Here is an 18,359-nt window from a genome sequence, read left to right as displayed (position 1 = left end):
CAAGCGTGAGAGGTGCATGCATCCTCCCACCACCCAAGGACACTGGCTAGTTACCACTCACACAACCAGGGAGTCAGACTGAAATACTACAGGGAAACTCAATTCCATGTGCATTGTGGGAACACAGATGAGTCCTTTAGTTGCACAATTCAAACGGTGCATGAACCCATCTCAAAAATGTTAAGCCAGGTACAAAGCACACACCTGCAAAACCTAGTACCTCTGCTTTCCCAGGCACAGAGGCATCAGTTCCACACACTCCTGCCAACTCAGCAGAATCATACAAGCAGGTGCTTTGGGCAATTTGCTGCATTTCTTAGGCATGCAGATGCTTTCCTTGGTATGTTGCTACACAGCAAGATTAGTAACCCAGGAAAAAACAGAGCTACATCCCCAGGGGACACAAACCACAGTTGGTAAAACTCAGCAGTAAACTCTGCCTGAACCATGAGGCCAAGCCCTTAGTTTTCTTAATTCAGCAATATAGCTAAAGCATTGTATTTTCAGAGGACTGCTTCCATCTCTTTTAGTTTAAATGGTCTTCTAAATCTGGCTCCACCAATTCCAGTTTTGTTTTTAATCTAATCTGAATTCCCTTCCAGAAGTTGTACACAGAAATCCGGTTTTGCAGTTCGAGGTTCTGAAATGATGTGAAAGAACACTCAACTCCTTTCTGTGAGAACAACGCTTTTGCTATTTCTTAATGCTATCATTTAAAACTAGCACTTCATGGCTTTACACGCTGGGACCATGCCCCACCAGCACAAGGTTTCCAAACCATCAGACTTCGTTCAGTCTGAATGCTCTCAGAGACTGCTAAGCAATGTGTACACAGCACTAATCGTGTCTTGCATCACCCTGTGACAATCTGCTTCTCCAAAAGTCAAAGATCTTGAACCGGTTTGGGCAATCATCATTCAGTTCTTAAAAAAAAAAAAAAGAGGCCAAGATATGAAATATGCTTTATTTTATCTCTCACGGTGTTTGGGTTTTGTATCAGATCCTTCAAGATGGTACTTGCTGATACAATGTCTCATGGTGGCTTGTGTCAGGATCCAGACAACTGTAAATAAAAAGTTAAGAGCTTTTAGAAAGGTTTTAGCACTGCAAATATGAAACTGGAAGTTTATAGACCTATGACAAGTTAATTTATCTGACACTTTTAATGCAAGACAGGCATTAATAGATGAAAGGATTTGCTTAATTTTATTCAGACAAGATTACTTAAAGATGCCTTCAAATGCAACAGCTCACAACTGTGTAACAAGCTGGTAACAAGTTGTTCCGTCCCTCACAGAACTCAGAACAGCACTAAAAGTAGTTTTTTCAGTAGCTTCCAAGTGTCTGGTACCTTGCTGGTGATAAATTTTAATTTATGAAACTTGCTTCATCTGCATCCTGTCTCAAGCTGAGGTTCAGAAGGCACACAACATTTACTTTATTTGCCAGTCAGCCTGTCTCATCCTGCACCATGTGTGGAACCATACGTAGCTGAAATGCATCAAATTCCTTTAGCAGTTAACATTCTGAAATTATCCCCAAATCCCTGTACTCAATGTCAGTAACAAATTTACATACACAGTGTAGAGTTGTCCTTGTTAAACTGGCTTTCCTTTACAAGAATTTACACGCAAATGACACAAAACACCTTTATATATGAATTATGTGCTGACCACTTTTTTTACTGTCCAACCAAGAGGAACATTAGCCCAAGAAATTCTCTGTAAACAGCTGCAAACCAGTCTGTCATGCCAAGTCAGCTGGTTTTAAAATACTCCACCACCATCACAACGAGCATTCACAGCACAGAATACAGCACTGCAGAGTTAGATACTTCTCCATACAGTGGCATAATACCAAGATGATGAGAGGTTGAAAGCTGCTGTCAAGAGACCTAGCAAAATTTAAGTTTTAGGATACCTCTTATGATGCCTTTTACAAGCGCAACTGCATCCCCATTGGGAACCTGCTAACCGCAGCCCAGATCGAGCAACCATCTCTACATGGAATACGTTCAATACACATTAAGATGATACCAACCTACTGGAGTTTTACTCATCTGCCTGCTGTACTGTTCCTTTCTCGGAGACATAGATACCATCCAAGAATTTCCTTATATCCTTGTTCTTTACCGTAGTGGCTTGCTGGATCAAGGCAGCTGCAGACAAGACCAGACCATTAGCACAAAGCAAGAGGTCCAAACCAACTCGTAGCCTTTGTTTACTCTCCAATATTTCAACTAACAAATGAAACTCATGTGGGGAAAAGAATTTCCAACTTGAAATCCTGGCAGTTCTAATGAAAATAGAATGTATTTCACTGAGCCCGTCTTGGCAGCCTGGGGCAGTGACAGTTTATTACTGCACATCATATCCCTGAAAAGTTTGGTGCCAAAAAGACTATCAATACCGACCAAAAAAAAAGTTTCTGTGGACTTGTAGTAACGTCCCTAAGTTTAAAAAAAAGCAGTAAGAAACCATGAAAAGGAATTCTGGTGACTAGAGGGAAAAAAAGATTCTGAGCTGTCCTTTACCTCAGGGTTTCAGAAAAAAAGACAGTTTGCCAAGCTGACACCTTCAGGTGAAAGTGGCTGCATCATTATCTCTTCCCATGCATCTACATCACAAACCTGAATTGGAGACCAATTCAATGTCATTGCCTTCAAGGATCAGCTCATCTTTCTGGGCTTGAGATACTGCACAGGAAACGCCTACAGAAAGGAAAACACACAATTACATTGTCGGTGAAGATGCTAAGTGCTAAAACTATTCATGTCCTGTCCCAGTTTACAGATCTGGGAAGTAGTATTCTAGGCAATAATTAGCTTCTATGAATTTGTTAAAAGAGCCCCCCCAAATCTCTTCCAAGATTGTCCTCTCTCCCAGTTTCAGAACTCAAAGATCAGTGCGAGTCGTGCTCTGGACTGAAAGCCACTAAGCGCATTACAACACTGATCACCAACACTGCGTACAAGACAGGGATTTTGCCAGCATGGCTTAGCAGCTAGGTGGTGCCGTTTTCCACATTCTTACACTCATTAAGACAAAACTGGAGTCACCCCAATCAAGTGTCATTAAAAAAAACCACCCTGTCCCTGACATGTCAGGCACCATGTTTATACTAGCAACACTGCTAATACTAAGCACTAGGACATTCAAGAGTCTAACAGGAAACTCTCATTTGCAAGGAGAGTAACACAAACAAGTTTTTACAGTGTGATCTATTTAGTCAATAAATGTTAGCACTTCACTATGCCTGAAGTAAACGTCATCTTTAAAAAAATCAAATGCAATAATCAAACCATCCTTTCATATCCCACAGTACATCAGAGCCAAAGCCACCATAAGTAACTCCACACTGTACCTACTGGTGTTTCGGGACAAGTTTGATCCTTTCCTCTAAAGCCACTCCAATACACCATCAGTCACACTAACTGTCCTTACCCATACCTTCACCAGAAGTGGAATTATCAGAAGAAAAACAGATATGGAGAGTCTTCCCTACAGTCTGAAGGTAACTGTGTTTGCGACATATTTTGTCTCCTCCTTTTGGATGTTTAACAAACTCCATCAAGTGCCTACTGTGTTACATATTTTGCTAGAACTCAAGAATGCAAGATGTAAAACCAACAGGTAGGACGATAATTTTGACATTTATCATACATGCTTCTACACAATCAGGAAATTCAAAATTCAACACTTCAAAGACCAAAAATATGATGTTGTGTAAAAACAGTTGATATACAATATTTAAAACAGAAACACAAATCTAAAATTAAGCATCTGCAGTTTACCAACTACAAACATTGTCAAGATCTCACAATGATGAAAGTAAACACTGGGCTCCTTTTAACTCGTGTTACAGTAACTAGCTCTAAACCAGTTATTAGCTAGCTCTCATTACGGAAGATAGATGACAAAAGCATTATTAATAATAAATCTAAACAGTGGCAACGGTATCATAAGATTATGTACATTCAGACAGGCAAACGCTGCTTCAACAATCACTCACCATCTCCTGTTACCAGTGGCAGTACCCAAAGGTACCAGTTTAGAAGACCTGGTTAGAAAGAGTGAAGTAGACCTCCAGATATGCTCACCTGGCCTCATACGCACTCTGCGAATGTACTTCTCTCCCAAGAAGTTTCGGATTTCCACAAGTGAGCCATTATCCTGTATAACTACGTTGATTGGGAAGTGAGCATACACTGACCTCATCTTGTAACGAAATCCCTAGGATAAACAACATCATCAGATATCGAAAGCAGAATGCATCCAAAAAGTAAAACGCAGGTAAAGCTTACTAGAGATGCCCCAAACCAAAATATATTGAAAATAGTTTCTTAAGAAAGGCAAGCCCAAGAGACATCCAGAGTTTATTGTTCGTGCTTCCCTCCACCTGCAGAACTAGCTGGACAGCACATGCAAGCAAAAAAACAAGACAGACAGAGAAAAAGCTGTCTTGGCTGCTTAGAAAAGCTCTCACTAAAGTAAAAGGGTGCCTATTGTTGTCGGTAACAGAAATGACACAAGTTCTCCTATTTCAAAATAAAACTCACCAATGTAACCCCCTTTATCATGTTCTGTACATGGCTGCAAATTGTGCGAACTGTTGCCAGCTCCTTTCTGTTACCCCACCACTTGTCAACACGTAGCTATGTTAAAAAAAAAAAACAACACAGAATTAGCAAAGGTTTTTAGCTACACTTAGAAACTAGAAATGAAACATTTCTGTGACAAACTAAGAGAGAGAAGTTCAGGTAAACTACTTCAGAGCCTTCCTAATGAAAGCACAAGGTATTTTATGTCTTTGAAAGACAATCACAGCCTCCCCTAGCTCACGTCTTTTAAGTCCAAAGCCCCAGAGGTACAAGAAATAACTTTCTTCATATTTCGTTACTAAATCTTCAAAGAAGATGAGATAGATATTCTAACATCCTCAGCTGAAAGATGTTTTATCAAATGCTAAACAGTGAACAGGTTGTTCTCAAGTCAGTCTCCCAGGTATCATCTATCAACTTTTTAATGAAACACTGTGTAGGGGTCCAGTGTTTTAACAAAACTACTGATGCTTGTGAAAAAGCAGCTGGAGTCAGCCACTCTCCCCCGCTTTTTGTGGCTTTCAAGACTATAGAGATTTAGCTTCACCTAACTAAAACTAACCAGTTAATAAAACACAGCATCTAACGAGCAATCCCCTTCTCAGTAACTATTTGACCATAACTACAGAAAAAAATCAATCAACAAATTCACTCCAACATATCGCAGAACTTCAAGACTCCCAGTTCCCGAGTAGGCCCCAACGTTCCATGAGAGCAGCCTCTTCCAGAAAACGCAGAAAAACGCAAAAAGTTAAGCAATTCATCTGCAGGTAAGAATTTTGGTTCAATCTCCCATACGGTCAGAAAGTTTTAAAGCTACCTGCAAAGCCACCCTCCATCTCTGGGCAGAGAAACGACGTCCACAGCACTCACCTTCTTGCGTTTCTTTCCCAGGAGGGAGAGCTCCACATTGATGTGGTTAAAATCCCTTCGCAAGGTTCCTCTGGGGCCCTTTACGATGACTGTCCGGCCCTTCAGCGAAACACTGACTAGAAACCAAAGGCAGAGGCACGTTAAGGGGCGGCGGGCCCAGCACCACAGCGCGCCTTTCAGGGGCGCAGGCAGACGTACCTTGGTCGGGGATGTCAACGGTCTGGTTGCTGAGAATGGTCTTCATTCTGCAAAGGAGAACGCGTAGAAGCTGCAGCCCCTCGGGGCGAGGCCTTTCGGCGGCGCCCTCCCCGCCCCTCCCCGCTGCGCACCCGCCAAAGCGGCACCACCCGCTCCCAGTCGCCACGGCGCTGAACTCCGGCCCCGACACCTCCCGCCCGGGCGCGGGTCCCGGCCCCGGAAGATCGGCGGGGACCTGCGGCCTCAGCGCCTGGCTCCATGGTGGGGACAGAGCCCGGCCCTGGGAAGGGGGGGGGGCGGGGGGGGGGAGGGCGAGGGAAGGCGCTATCCCGGGGGCTTCCCTCCCGCAGGGCTTGGGGCAGGACGCGGCGGCCGGGCCCGGCGCCGCCCCGGCAGGATGCCCGGGGCCCGGCGGGGAGCTCGGGGGACTGATGGCCGCGGATGGCGACGGATGGCAGCGCCAGCCCGCACCTCACCTCGCAGCAACCGCAGCGGAAAGAGGTAGTGTCTGACGTCATCACGCATTTGTAGGCGCGCCCGGCTCCTTGGCGTCATCACGCCGAGGTAGCCGTCTGAGAGGCGAGAGTAGCCGAGGCCCGATTGAGCTTGCGCCGCCTGAGGCGGGCAGGTGGGGCGGCCGAGCGCCGAAAGGATCGATCGGGCCGGCCGGCGGGCGGGCAGTCGCCGCCATGTCGCTGCTGCCGCGGGGCCGGCGCTGCGGGGTCGGGGTCGGGGCTGCCACCGCCGCCGCCACGGCCGCCCGGCGGCTGCTGCTGGGTCCCCAGGCACGGGTGAGCCGGGCCGTGAGCCGCGGGGGGGCGGGCGGCATATTCCTGTATAGCGTCGTATGGGTAAACGTTATCCATACAGTGCTATCCATATCCCAACCTACGTGACTCAGTTTGATACTAAGGCATTTTGGAGGAGATCAGGCTTTGCGACCATGCTTGTGTTTCACTTTGTGACTTAAAATGAAGGCGAGAGCTATATGTTTAATTTCAAGGCGATTGGGCAGATGCTCACACAAAGAGTACATCAACCCCCAGAAGGATGAGTAGTGATTTAGCGCATACGGTGAGTACGTTCGTAATTCAATAAATTACAGCGTTCCGCTTTTTAGGTGTCCGGGAGCCGGGTGTGTCACCAGTACAGAGCGTCAGGCTCTTTGCCAGAGGAAAAAAAAGAGTTTTTGCAAAATGGACCAGACCTACAAGACTTTGTGTCTGGAGATTTGTCGGACAAGAGCATGTGGGCTGAGTATAAAGGCAATTTAAAGCGTCAGAAGGGAGAAAGGTAATTGTGACGTGAAACAACTGTAATTGCTTCCATCTTCCATGTTATTATTAAGTACAAAATGTATACGATGTATTTGTATTAAATTCTGCCCTATTGGCTTACCAATTTCGTAATTTTTCGAGAGAGCAAACACATCAACTTCAAACGCATAACAAAACAGGAAAACGTGGTATTTTCTCACTTGAGTCCCTGTGTCGTGGCCCGTATTGAATTACGAATATACATCAGTAGGTGACACCCCACTTTGCTGTTGAAAAAATATTATTGATAGAATAAAACAAAAAATGAAGGCGAAATTAAAAAATGCTTAAACCCCCCATATTCCCAGTTATAAATATGATCAGACTTTGTGATAGCTGTGTAACATACCCTGCCATTAATTGTTGCAGTCATCCACTGTGGCACTATTAAATCCCACCGGTACAGGTAACAGTTTTAAACCTTCCAATGACAACAAACTCCTACTCTGGAATGTTGGGATGATGATAAACATGGAAGAGACAAGTCCATGACAACCCTGAATGATGTTAATATTAGTTGCTGAGGTGCGTCGGTTTTCAAGACACCTTTCCTGGTTGGAATCTATAACAAATTAAAGTGGATCTATGAAATTAATGGAAGCTTACCATGTAAATAGTTTATTAATCTTTATGTTTGATGTTATTCAGGCTGCGACTTCCTCCTTGGCTGAAAACAAAGATTCCCATGGGAAAGAACTACAATAAACTAAAGAATACCTTGAGGAGTTTAAACCTTCATACGGTAAATCTACTACTAACCAAGTTTTCCTGTAGAAATAAGACATTTTTTACGTGTAAAAGATGATTTCTCTGTGGAGGACAGGTAGAAATAATGTCTTGCATGATCTTCAACACTGAAACCAAGCCCAGTGCTGATCCTTTTTGCCAGCAGTGAATTTTACCCATAAAGGATAAAAACAAATCCGATAGTTCTTCATGCTTTCCCTGCTGTGATTTAAATACTAGGGTTTACTGCATGCATCACCAAAGACATCTGAAGATGCTATGTGTGGCTGTTTTTAATGGCAACACACAGAGTTTCAGAGTTACATGCATGTTTTGCATGAAAAGAATGTCTAGAAATATATGTATTTCATTAAATGCACCTTCCAGATGGTAAGACGTGCTGGATATGCATGGAGAGCCTTTCTTCCCTTTTTTGTCAGAGTAAGGTCGTGCTTTGATGCATGATAGAGTTTGTGAATATTTTGTTGATTTTAAAATTTAAAATGTTAATGACAATCGGTGCTAATTCATAAGGCAGCCATGTGGTTGAGGAGTTTTGCGAACTGTGAAGTGCAGGAAAAGAATGGTAATGGATATCAGGAAACAATTATTCTTTTCCTAGGTACTCTACTGACTTCTTATAGAACAGTGCGTAACGCTGTTAATGTCCTCATTTATCACGGAAGGAATTATGTTTTCTGTGTAGGCTACTACTGAAATTGATCAAGAATACAATAATAATTTTCAGTAACAACACTGAAAAAAGACAGGTACATTACTGTCTTTTCACTTCAGGTATGTGAAGAAGCACGTTGTCCCAACATTGGAGAATGCTGGGGAGGTGGTGAATATGCTACAGCTACAGCGACTATTATGGTAGGCCATTAACCATATCTTAACTATTCTATTAATGTTTGAGCAGTTTGTAGTGCATCATTGGATCTCTACTGTAGTGGTGTTTATTACGAGAAATTTAGAGTAATTCACTCTCCTCATTGTTTTGCTTAGCATTGGGATTTATCTGACCTGGGTTATGCAGCTGTTTCTCAGCTGAGCAATAGAAATGTGTAAAATGTAAAGGTAGGAATGTCTTTTTTATTTCAGCTGATGGGTGACACATGCACTAGAGGCTGCAGATTTTGTTCAGTAAAGACAGCAAAAAATCCACCTCCGCTGGATCCCAAGGAGCCTTACAACACAGCAAAGGCTATAGCTGAGTGGGGCTTGGATTACGTTGTACTGACGTCTGTGGACAGAGACGGTTAGTATGGTGCCTCTCATCTCCTCCAGGCTAAGCTCTTGTCTGCGTTAGCATGGGGTGAACACAGACCTTGATAAATGTTTATCACTCAGCGCAATTGTTGAGGATTACTCTTTTAACAGAGTGGACAGCGCTGAAGCTTTGGAAAGTTTCTACATATTCTTAGCGTTTCCGTATGTCTGGTAAAATATAACAGTTACACTGTTATTAAACGTCAAGAATATTTCAATACTAAATATTTTATAACTCATTTTTCCAAAATACATACATATACACCATGTTCTGTTACTTGATTAGCAAAAGAAAATGCCCACACACTTTCATATACAATACCAATACAGAAATTCCTTCCAAAAACTAAACCTTGAATATATTATATGTAACAAAACTAAAAGTTGCCTTTTTCTAGGGTTGTAGTAGCTCCTTTGCGATGACACCACAGAGATGGGGAAAACCATTGTAAAGACTGTTCAGCGTACTTTGGTGGGAAGTCCAGTAACTTCAAAGTGGCTTACAATAAAGGAGCAATAATACAGACGTTTCAATTATTGCAGAAGTGTTTCTCAGACCAAAAGCGTAACTAGATAAAGCCATCCTGTGCTCAGGCTGACAGTGAACCTAGAGACAGGTAAATTTGGAGTAAACAACTGAAGTCTGCCCTAGACGATCGCAGTTAGACTTTGTGCAGAGCAAGGCTTGGTAGAATATCTGTTGTAAACCTTTAGCATAAGTGGTAAGATAAGACTGGGGTTTGACTGCTTTATTAGTGTGCACTGAAGTTTGACTGTGTAGGTTTTTTATGTCTTTACTAATGAGTAAATACAGTTCTTGAGCTGAAAAGTTAACTGAATAATTGAAATGCTTCTAGATATGCCTGACGGTGGTGCAGAACACTTTGCAAAGACAGTCTCTCATCTGAAAGAAAGGTATATCATTAATGCATTACTATTATTATTAAAACTTCAGAATGTGGTATTGCATAGAGGTCAAAACTACCTTTGTCTGGATTATTCCAGGGGCCACGCAAATACAAAAGTGTGCCTTTAGCCTATCTGTGTCCCTTTTTTCCTGTTTTTCATCTGTCTCATATAATGGCCCCAAGGTATTCTGAATTTGGATGCATTTCCAATTTAGCCCAGGCTTATTTCAAGCTAAGCACTGGATATTTCTTTGAACAGGCAGCTGGTTTACCAGGAAATGAGTACATACTCCTGAGGTATGTTCGTTCCTGAAGTCTGGGGCTCCAGCACTGGGTTTAGATAACGGTGTCACCATGTGACAAAAGAAATGGGTGTCTCATTCAGCAGGGATCAGGTTGCTGTGTGTTTTCCCACAATGGCTGTTTCTAAGCCTGTGATTTTACCTCCCTACTTTCCCTAGCTATGCCTTCTTCACTCGCCGCTTCGGTGCCCTGTAATGCTGTTTGATGGCATTCTTATGTACCTGCAGATTTAATTCGTAAAACCTCATTTGAGTCTTTATCCAGTGTGAAGGAGTGGTCAGGCACTGGAACAGGCTGCCCAGAGAGCTGGTAGAGTCGCCATCCCTGGAGGTATTTAAAAGATACATAGACATGGCACTTCAGGGCATGGTTTAGGAGACGTGGTAGTGTTGGGTTGACGGTTGGACTTGATGATTGTAGAGGTCTTTTCCAACCTTAATGATTCTATGATTCTGTCTTGGGACACAAAAGGTTCCTGCAGTTTTCCCCACTTGCCTGAGCTGAATTCTGGCTCCTGGACACCAAGGTTAGATTCCAGGGCAAAAAAGCAGAGTCGTCTTATCCCAGTAGGCGGGGTTACAGCTCCGCTGTATTTTGGAGCCGTGATATTAAACCCATGTTAAGTTAACCTGCAAGAAAGACATGTGAAAGATCACGTATAAACAGTGAATGTGATTTAGAGACTGTTGGAATTGCTTTTGTATTTATTGTTTGGCTTTCATTCTATTTCAGCTTACCTCAGTAAAATCAGGAATCAAACGCACGATGTTTTGTTTGAATTGTGACACAAGTATTTGCAGAAATCTGTTGCTCTAGAAGCGTATCCCGAATTGCCTTTGCTTTGCTTGTCAGAGAATCGTTTCTTTAGTTCTGTTTGGTTTTTCGCTGCACTGAGTTCTTTAGCAGCAGTGACACAAATCCCGCTGACGCATTCATTTCCCGTCTCTCCTTTTCAGGAATTCCAAAATTCTGGTGGAATGCCTGACTCCCGATTTTCGCGGGGACCTTCAGGCCGTGGAGAAGGTAGCGCTGTCGGGGCTGGACGTGTACGCCCACAACGTGGAAACGGTGCCGGAATTGCAGAGGTGAGGGGCAGCGGCGTGGGGAACCGGCTCGAGGGGGGAGCGGGGCGGGGCAGGGCAAGGGGCGGGGCCTGGGGCGGGGCGGGGCGAAGCGGCGCGGGCCGCGCGGCCGGCCGGCCCCGCTCCCAGCCTGCCTCGCGCACGGCGCCGCCGTCGCTGTGCCCGCCGTCCGCCGGCAGAGTGCGCCCGCGCCGCGCCCCGCCCCGGGCCTCGTGGCGGGGCGGGGCAGCCGCGCCCCAGCCCGCCGGCGCCGCCCCCGGCCCCGCCCCACCCCGCCCCGGGGCGGAGGAGCCCGGCTCGGGCAGTCAAACGCGCCCGAAAACGGCGTGCTCCCCGCGGGGGGTTTCCAGCCGGTGCCGAACTAAACAAGTAAACCCGCGAAGTTGCCACTTTCACTTTGTAGAACCTAGCAGAAGGCACCTTTCTCGGTGTCTCTGACTTCCGTGCACCCTTTCCCTTTTTATTTTCCCCCTTGTGCCGAAAATATGTAAAGGAAGGTCCGCGATCCCCGAGCCAACTTCGAGCAATCATTACGTGTGCTGAAGCACGCCAAAGAGGTCCAGCCTGGCGTCATCTCTAAAACCTCCATTATGCTGGGGCTGGGCGAGACGGATGAACAAGTGTATTCAACAATGAAACGTAAGTTGGTAGTGAAATGTATGCCAGAATTCACAGGTATGAATTTTATTGCGTTGGAAAATGGTCGTAAGCATCTTTACCTCCACATGCAGATCAGTTTGCAGGTGCAGGAAATGTTTGCTAAGCTTTATGGAAAAAAAGAAAAGTTTGGTTAAAAAAGGTTGAACTCCTGAAATCTTTTGTCTTTGTAGGGATTGCAGATTCAGTTTGACAGGCAGGTCCAGCTCCCGTTGATTTTGGTGGAAGTTAGAACTACCTTTGTGTGACCATGTTAATATTCTTATCTTTGCAATAATTATATAATGGGCTTGCAACATAGGCCTTATTGTGCTTTCCTTTTTAGAAATAGCAGACCTTATTGTTTACAATAATTTATTTCAGCTTAGTTAGATGTAAAAAAAAGTTGTTGTTCCCCCTGGAGCTTTAGCATGTTCTTATGTTTTCATGAAAATGTATTTTATAGAGGAGAAAATCTCAGCGTGGTAAGTGAATGCAACGCACTTATAAGAAGAAATTAATAAATCCTGTGGCATTTCTCCCACATCCGGAAAGTACCACCTGGTACTTTATTTTGTGTACAACAACCCATATTTAGAACGCAGTGATGCAGTCTAGTTTTTCTGCAGCTGGCCCACGATCTGGGACATAAAACTACGGTCCCTGATTCTCCCGTTCTTCCTGCCTAGCATTTCCTAGCCACAAGACTACGAAAGTTCAGATTTGGTGCTATTTGTTTTCAGGCCACTTGCATGGATGTACTCAGAGACAAACTGTTACCCCGGTTACTTTAATTTGATTCTCCTTCCCTCTTGTGGGTAGGAGCTGGAAAACGCGTAATTGTGCTGGTATGGAGCCAGTTTCTTTACGGAACCAGAGCAATCTAAACAGAGAGCCCAGGCTAACAGTGAGCGTAGTGTTGTAATCAGAACACAGTCTTTTCCTTCTGTTTGACTTGGGGGCAACTAGCCCCAGTAGCCAGAAAATATTTTGAGATATTAAGCTGATTGCTCAGCCAGCCCTTCGTTTGGAATACCCCACTAGCTGCAGTGAACACAATTTTTCTGGCTAGCTGACTATCAGGTGTGAATTTCCCTCTGTAAGGAGATTACCTCAACTCATTTGCTGTATATTGAGTCCGGTACATACTCAAGCTATAGCAAAATTAATGAGATTCTGCAGGCATCAAAACTAACATACGTCCTTAAGCGTATAAAACTGGCAAAAGATGTCAGCGATTTCCCCTGGATTTATAGCTCTTCAGAACTGTCCGTGTGTTTTCAGCATGAAGGCACTTGAAACAGTGGGGAGGTGCCAAGTGTGTGTGCTTACATCCATTTTTTCTGTCAAATGAAGGCTCTGGCCTGAAGGCACAATGAAAAGCCATGAGATAAAGACAAGAGCATGTCATCTCTGCAGTGAGACACGTGACTGCAGTGAGTGCAGCGCAGCGGTGATCTCTCTAGCGTTAAACGAGGTAGCTCAGGTCTGGCAGCAGCACGGAGCTCAGAGGGGTGCGTGGCTACCACTCGTGGAGGTTGCAAGTTCCCTTTGCTGGAGAGCTGAATGTAACCTCACAGGGTGCTGCCGAGTGACCTTTGTTCAGACTTGGATGGAAGGAGTTTTCTAATTGCTGACAATCCCTTGTGATCCTTCTGCCACTAACAGGGAGTTTTATTTTTGCAGTATTGCGGGAAGCAGATGTGGATTGTTTGACCCTAGGACAGTACATGCAACCAACAAAACGGCACCTAAAGGTAAAAATGCCTTTAATTTACAGGCAGTGTTATGGTCTGTACCTTGCACAGCCAAGTTTCCTCTTTCTAAATTGAGACTTGATATGCACCCTTACCTTAACTGCGGCTGTTGGGAAAAATTTTCTTCTTGTTTAACCTGATCTGCATTGGTTTCGGACTCTGCTAAAAATGACCTCAGCTATCTAATCCCTTCCATCTTCTGTGGGCTTCCCATTGCTACTTGCTGCTATTAGCTGGGGAGACAGCTGGGGCTGAGGCATGCTTCTGGAAAACAAGAGTTTCAGTGTATGTCTCAAACATAATGGCTTAAGCCAGCCCCCCTTCACTATCTCATAGGCTCTCCCTTCATGGTGCCACTTCAGCTGGGGAAATTACCATTTTCTCGTTCTGTCATCTGTCCAGAGCTTGAGTCTGTTCTGTCACTGCATTTCGCTGAAATAACTGTTGGTGAAGAGATTTGTAGGAGTATTGTATGGGTTTTTTTACTAACTTGGACCAAAAAAAGGTTTACTCAAAAGGAGCATTTGAAAACAGAGGGAAGAAAATTATAAAGTAACAACTAGAAATTAAATTCTGAACTTTTCAGTTAAATATGAAAAAGCAAATAAAATGCATTATTTTAGTATAAAGCAGAGAGAAAATTCACTTTGTGACTTGACTGCTGAAAGTTTTGAGATTGTAAAATTTTGAACTTGCAGTACAACTGGGTTTCATATCACTGCATGCTAGCTGTAGCCATTTCCTTTGCATTAATACATGACTGAAATGAATTGTTGTGCAGGTTGAGGAGTACATCACTCCCGAAAAATTCAAGTACTGGGAAAAAGTGGGAAATGAGCTTGGATTCCACTACACTGCTAGCGGGCCGTTAGTGCGCTCCTCGTATAAAGCAGGTAAATTACTGAAAAGCATTCTTTTGCACATAACATTTTATGATATTGTAAGTTAAAATGGTGAAGTAATATGCAACAAAGCTCACCTTAGCTCAAGGACACCTCATGGACTCTTTTTAATTATTTACACTTAACTAGCTTCTGTAGGTCAGCTGAATGCGTCAAAATGACAGTAATTGGTATTTGCACAACTGCTGTGCTGCTTAAGCTGATTTTTTGCCAAACCTAGTTTGTACTATACTTAATGCATGAGGCGGGATAAAGGGTACCCAATTTGCAAGCTTTCCTTTACATTCTGCCGCTTGGACACTTCAGGGTTTAACTGGGCCCTTTGTTTGTGATGTAATTTTGTTGCTTTAGGTAGAATTCATTTACAGTGCCCTAAAAATAATTCAACACGTTTATGGCAGTGCTTTTTCTGACAAAGCACTGGGTATTAAGTAGCAGCTGATATTGATGGAACAGTTGTGTAGGTCCAACATCCTGCTTTTTCCTAAGGAGGGGGCAGAGAAGAGTCTTCTGGGGCACCTTGCACCTCACTGTTTTAATGCCAGCTCAAACGAGATTGATAGCAGGTTTCACTACAAGCTGCTGGTACTTTATGAAATAGAAGTTTTTGATTAAATCACTTCATCTTTGCCTGTTGGAAGGAACAAAGAAGCAGAGCTATTTCATAAAATTGGGCATGGGGAAAATCAGGATTTTGAAGATATAGGGGTAGGTTGTTGGATTATGGGTTGCGTTTGGGTTTTGGGGGTTTGTTTTGGGTTTGTTTTGGTTTTTTTACATCCCTGTTGTATGTGTGGAAAGTGCCATTGTAGAGAATTGTATTGTAGAATAGAATACTCACATTAGATGAGAACATGTATTGTTTTGCTTATTTCATTGAAATACCTACAAATAATTTTGGTGATTTTTTTGCCTTTTAATTAGGTGAATTCTTCTTGAAGAACTTGGTAGAAAAAAGAAAGACAAAAGCCATCTGAAAATGAAAGTGAACCTATTTAAAACAGCCAGTTTTAAGGATCCTTTTTTTTCAGCGCATAATTATACTCAGTTCCAGAAATGCAGAAGACCAGATGGTGGATGCATGAATAAACTTACTATCTGTCCAGAATGCTTTTCTTTCACCAAAACACTTCACAGTATTTTACCTAATTCCTCTGGCAAGGCTACAACTACATCGTACTTCTGGTGCTCAGCAAAAAGTCAGAAGATAGAACTGATTTTGAAAGAGCGATGGAACTGAGGTAGAAGAAATGTAAGCTGAAAAAAAATTGGATGGGTTTAAGTACTCAGGTTTGAAACTACCGTCAATATTGCTGCAGTTAGGTACTTGTAAAGATGCTAAGTAACAGGTAATTTGAAAGGTACTTATTTTGGTGTATCTTACTATTATGTAAGAGAAGTCTGCAGGGACTCTGGGAAATAGAGAAACTCTAAAGATGGTGTATGTGATGAAGTACCATGTTAGGGCTATCTTGAACCACACCAGAGAAAGTATTGGTAATACTCCTTCAAGAGGTGGTAACTCTATCTGCATCTTAAGAAAACGAGCTGTACCATTCTGACAGCTAATGCTTTTCAGGTGCTTACATGTCTCAAAGTGAGAGCCTTGGTAAACCCAAGGTATCACGTTGAAGAAAACAAGCCCTTTCTGGCAAGAGAATTAACCTTGTGTAGGTGTCATATAATTTAAACGACATGGAAGATCCGAGTGGCCATAACAGCATAACTAGAGCTACGCCTAGTGTGGGTATATGACTGAGCTGCACAGGTGCTTCTTTAGTATGGGGTATGCAGGGCTGCTGCCATTCTGTACCATGCTCCTCCTCATGGGTATTGTCTTACCATTAAAGGAACGTTAAAAGCCCAGTCTAAGGGTGGGGTGATTGTGTTTGATTGGTCTGGTTACCTGTGGTGTCGTCCCCCCCACCCCGAGACCTGGTCTGGCTGTTAAATCTGAATGCAGAGACGTGAATGCATCATAGATGAAATGTGAAATCCATTTCATAGCATACTAAGCTCAAGCAGAAATAAAAGCATGGCTTTTGGTACACTGGTGGCTGTAAATTCTTCTCTTTACAGTCATGGTAGTTCAAAGTGCATCTCACCTTAATAATTCTCAGTTGTCTGCTATGGACATCAGCTACAGTATTTGAACTGGCTTAAGCTGTATCTTCATGAAATTATTTGGGAAATATGCTGGGAATTTGTTACCTGGTCCCAGACTCCCAGCATGCGGGTAATCCTGTGGCTGGCTGTAGTACTTGTCTAAATTACTATAGCCTGTATGAAGATGAGTGGACCCTCCTCCCACCCCATACTCTGCCAGATGTTACAAGTAGGGCAGCTAATCAGCAAGTTCTACAGGAGAAACGTCATATTGTCATGAACAACAGAAATCAGATTATACCACTGAGGCCAGTGATGCACAATTGATGCTTCACAAAATGAAGCAGAGCAATATTAAAGCATTATGAAGACGATAGCCTTAAGCTAGAAGGAATGTGTTATTTAAACAGTATAATGAAAGTGTAAATTAGGGGAACCTGAGCCATGAAGAACAGAGTAGAAGAACAGAGAAACAGAACTCTTAATAGCTGAACTTTGTAAAGGCAGAGGGAAAGGCAAGGCTTCTTTTTCTATTAAAAAAAAAAAAGAGATTAAATTTTAAAATTATTTTAAAATTAAAAAAAAGCCTTACCACTAGTCTTTGAAAGACTAGGCACACTTTGAGCCAAAAATACCCTGCTTCAGCTGAAGGATACTGAATACCAGAGCAGTGGAAGGTTATCAGCCATGGCGAGGAAAGTCAATACTCCCTCCACAGCAGCAGGCAGGGATGGACGGGTGCAGCATTAACTCCAGGCTACCCACACATTTAACACCTGCCAGCCTTTATTAGAGATCCTACTATAAATAATGATTTTCACCTTGACTACAGGGCAGATTTAATGTAATACTACTGCAGCTTTCACCAAGTTACTGCCCTTTCAGCATATCAACACCAGAAATATGGAAAAAGGAATTCTGAGCCATACAGCTATTATCAACCTCTGGGGCAAGAGGGCATTGCACAGTAATTATCCATGACTTCCTTACAGTGAGACCATGACTACTTTACAGTGAGAGAAAAAATGCTTCCAGAGAGAGTAGGAGTTGTTCAGCCTGGAGAAGAAAAGGCTCTGTGGAGATGTTACAGCTGCCTTCCAGTACCTAAAGGAGGCCTACAAGAAAGCTGGAGAGGGACTTTTTACATGGGCATGTAGTGCTAGGCCAAGGAGTAATGGCTTTAAACTGAAAGAGGGTAGATTTAGATTAGATACAAGGAAGAAATTCTTCACTCTGAGGGCAGTGAGGCACTAGAACAGGTTGCCCAGAGAACTGTAGATGCCCCATCCCTGCAAGTGTTCAAGGCCAGGCTGGATGGGGCTTTGTCCAGCCAGGTCTACTGGAAGGTGTCCCTGCCCTTGGCAGGGGGATTGGAACTAGATGATCTTTAACATCCCTTCCAACCCAAACCATTCTATGATGAAACACAGTCCAGTGTTGTTTCCAGTTTATGAATTGCTGCTGGGTGGTTTAGAAGATGATATCACGCAACACTCTGCCAGCTGGTACTAAGTCTCAGAAGCTACATAAGCTATTTTCTAACTGCATGTTTTGCTGTGGTTTCTGAGGAAAGCGGCCACATTTTGACTTTATATATGTTTCTAATGGTCTTTTTATAGTACAAATTGTGAGAGGCCCTCAAAAATTACAAGTCTTAAAAGTCTTAAAGTTCTTCTTCTA

At 43.3% G+C, this 18,359-nt stretch overlaps 2 protein-coding genes across 3 annotated transcripts; one reads left to right on the top strand and one right to left on the bottom strand.

Annotated features, from left to right (window-relative positions):
- Positions 1–950: 950 nt before the first annotated feature.
- RPL9 (ribosomal protein L9) lies at positions 951–6,242 on the bottom strand. Its single transcript, XM_075091653.1, has 8 exons — positions 6,148–6,242; positions 5,672–5,718; positions 5,474–5,589; positions 4,559–4,654; positions 4,100–4,232; positions 2,630–2,710; positions 2,041–2,158; positions 951–1,063 (listed from the first exon to the last, which is right to left on the bottom strand). Exons 2-7 carry the CDS (start codon positions 5,715–5,717, stop codon positions 2,052–2,054), a joined length of 579 nt encoding a protein of 192 aa, XP_074947754.1. The 5' UTR covers position 5,718; positions 6,148–6,242; the 3' UTR covers positions 951–1,063; positions 2,041–2,051.
- On the top strand, positions 5,801–16,623 carry LIAS (lipoic acid synthetase). Of its 2 annotated transcripts, none has more exons than XM_075091652.1 (11): positions 5,801–5,932; positions 6,792–6,964; positions 7,636–7,729; positions 8,509–8,589; positions 8,818–8,974; positions 9,843–9,900; positions 11,153–11,281; positions 11,772–11,917; positions 13,601–13,671; positions 14,453–14,564; positions 15,498–16,623. In XM_075091652.1, exons 1-11 carry the CDS (start codon positions 5,930–5,932, stop codon positions 15,548–15,550), a joined length of 1,077 nt encoding a protein of 358 aa, XP_074947753.1. In that variant the 5' UTR covers positions 5,801–5,929; the 3' UTR covers positions 15,551–16,623. The 2 variants fall into 2 exon arrangements, with proteins under 2 accessions (XP_074947753.1, XP_074947752.1); XM_075091651.1 differs by lacking the exon at positions 5,801–5,932 and adding an exon at positions 6,311–6,462.
- Positions 16,624–18,359: the final 1,736 nt, after the last annotated feature.

This window comes from Phalacrocorax aristotelis, chromosome 4 (assembly GCF_949628215.1).
Source record: "Phalacrocorax aristotelis chromosome 4, bGulAri2.1, whole genome shotgun sequence".
Lineage (NCBI taxonomy): Eukaryota > Metazoa > Chordata > Aves > Suliformes > Phalacrocoracidae > Phalacrocorax > Phalacrocorax aristotelis.
Note: the sequence above shows the minus strand (reverse complement) of the source record. Positions and strands in the feature narration are given on the sequence as shown.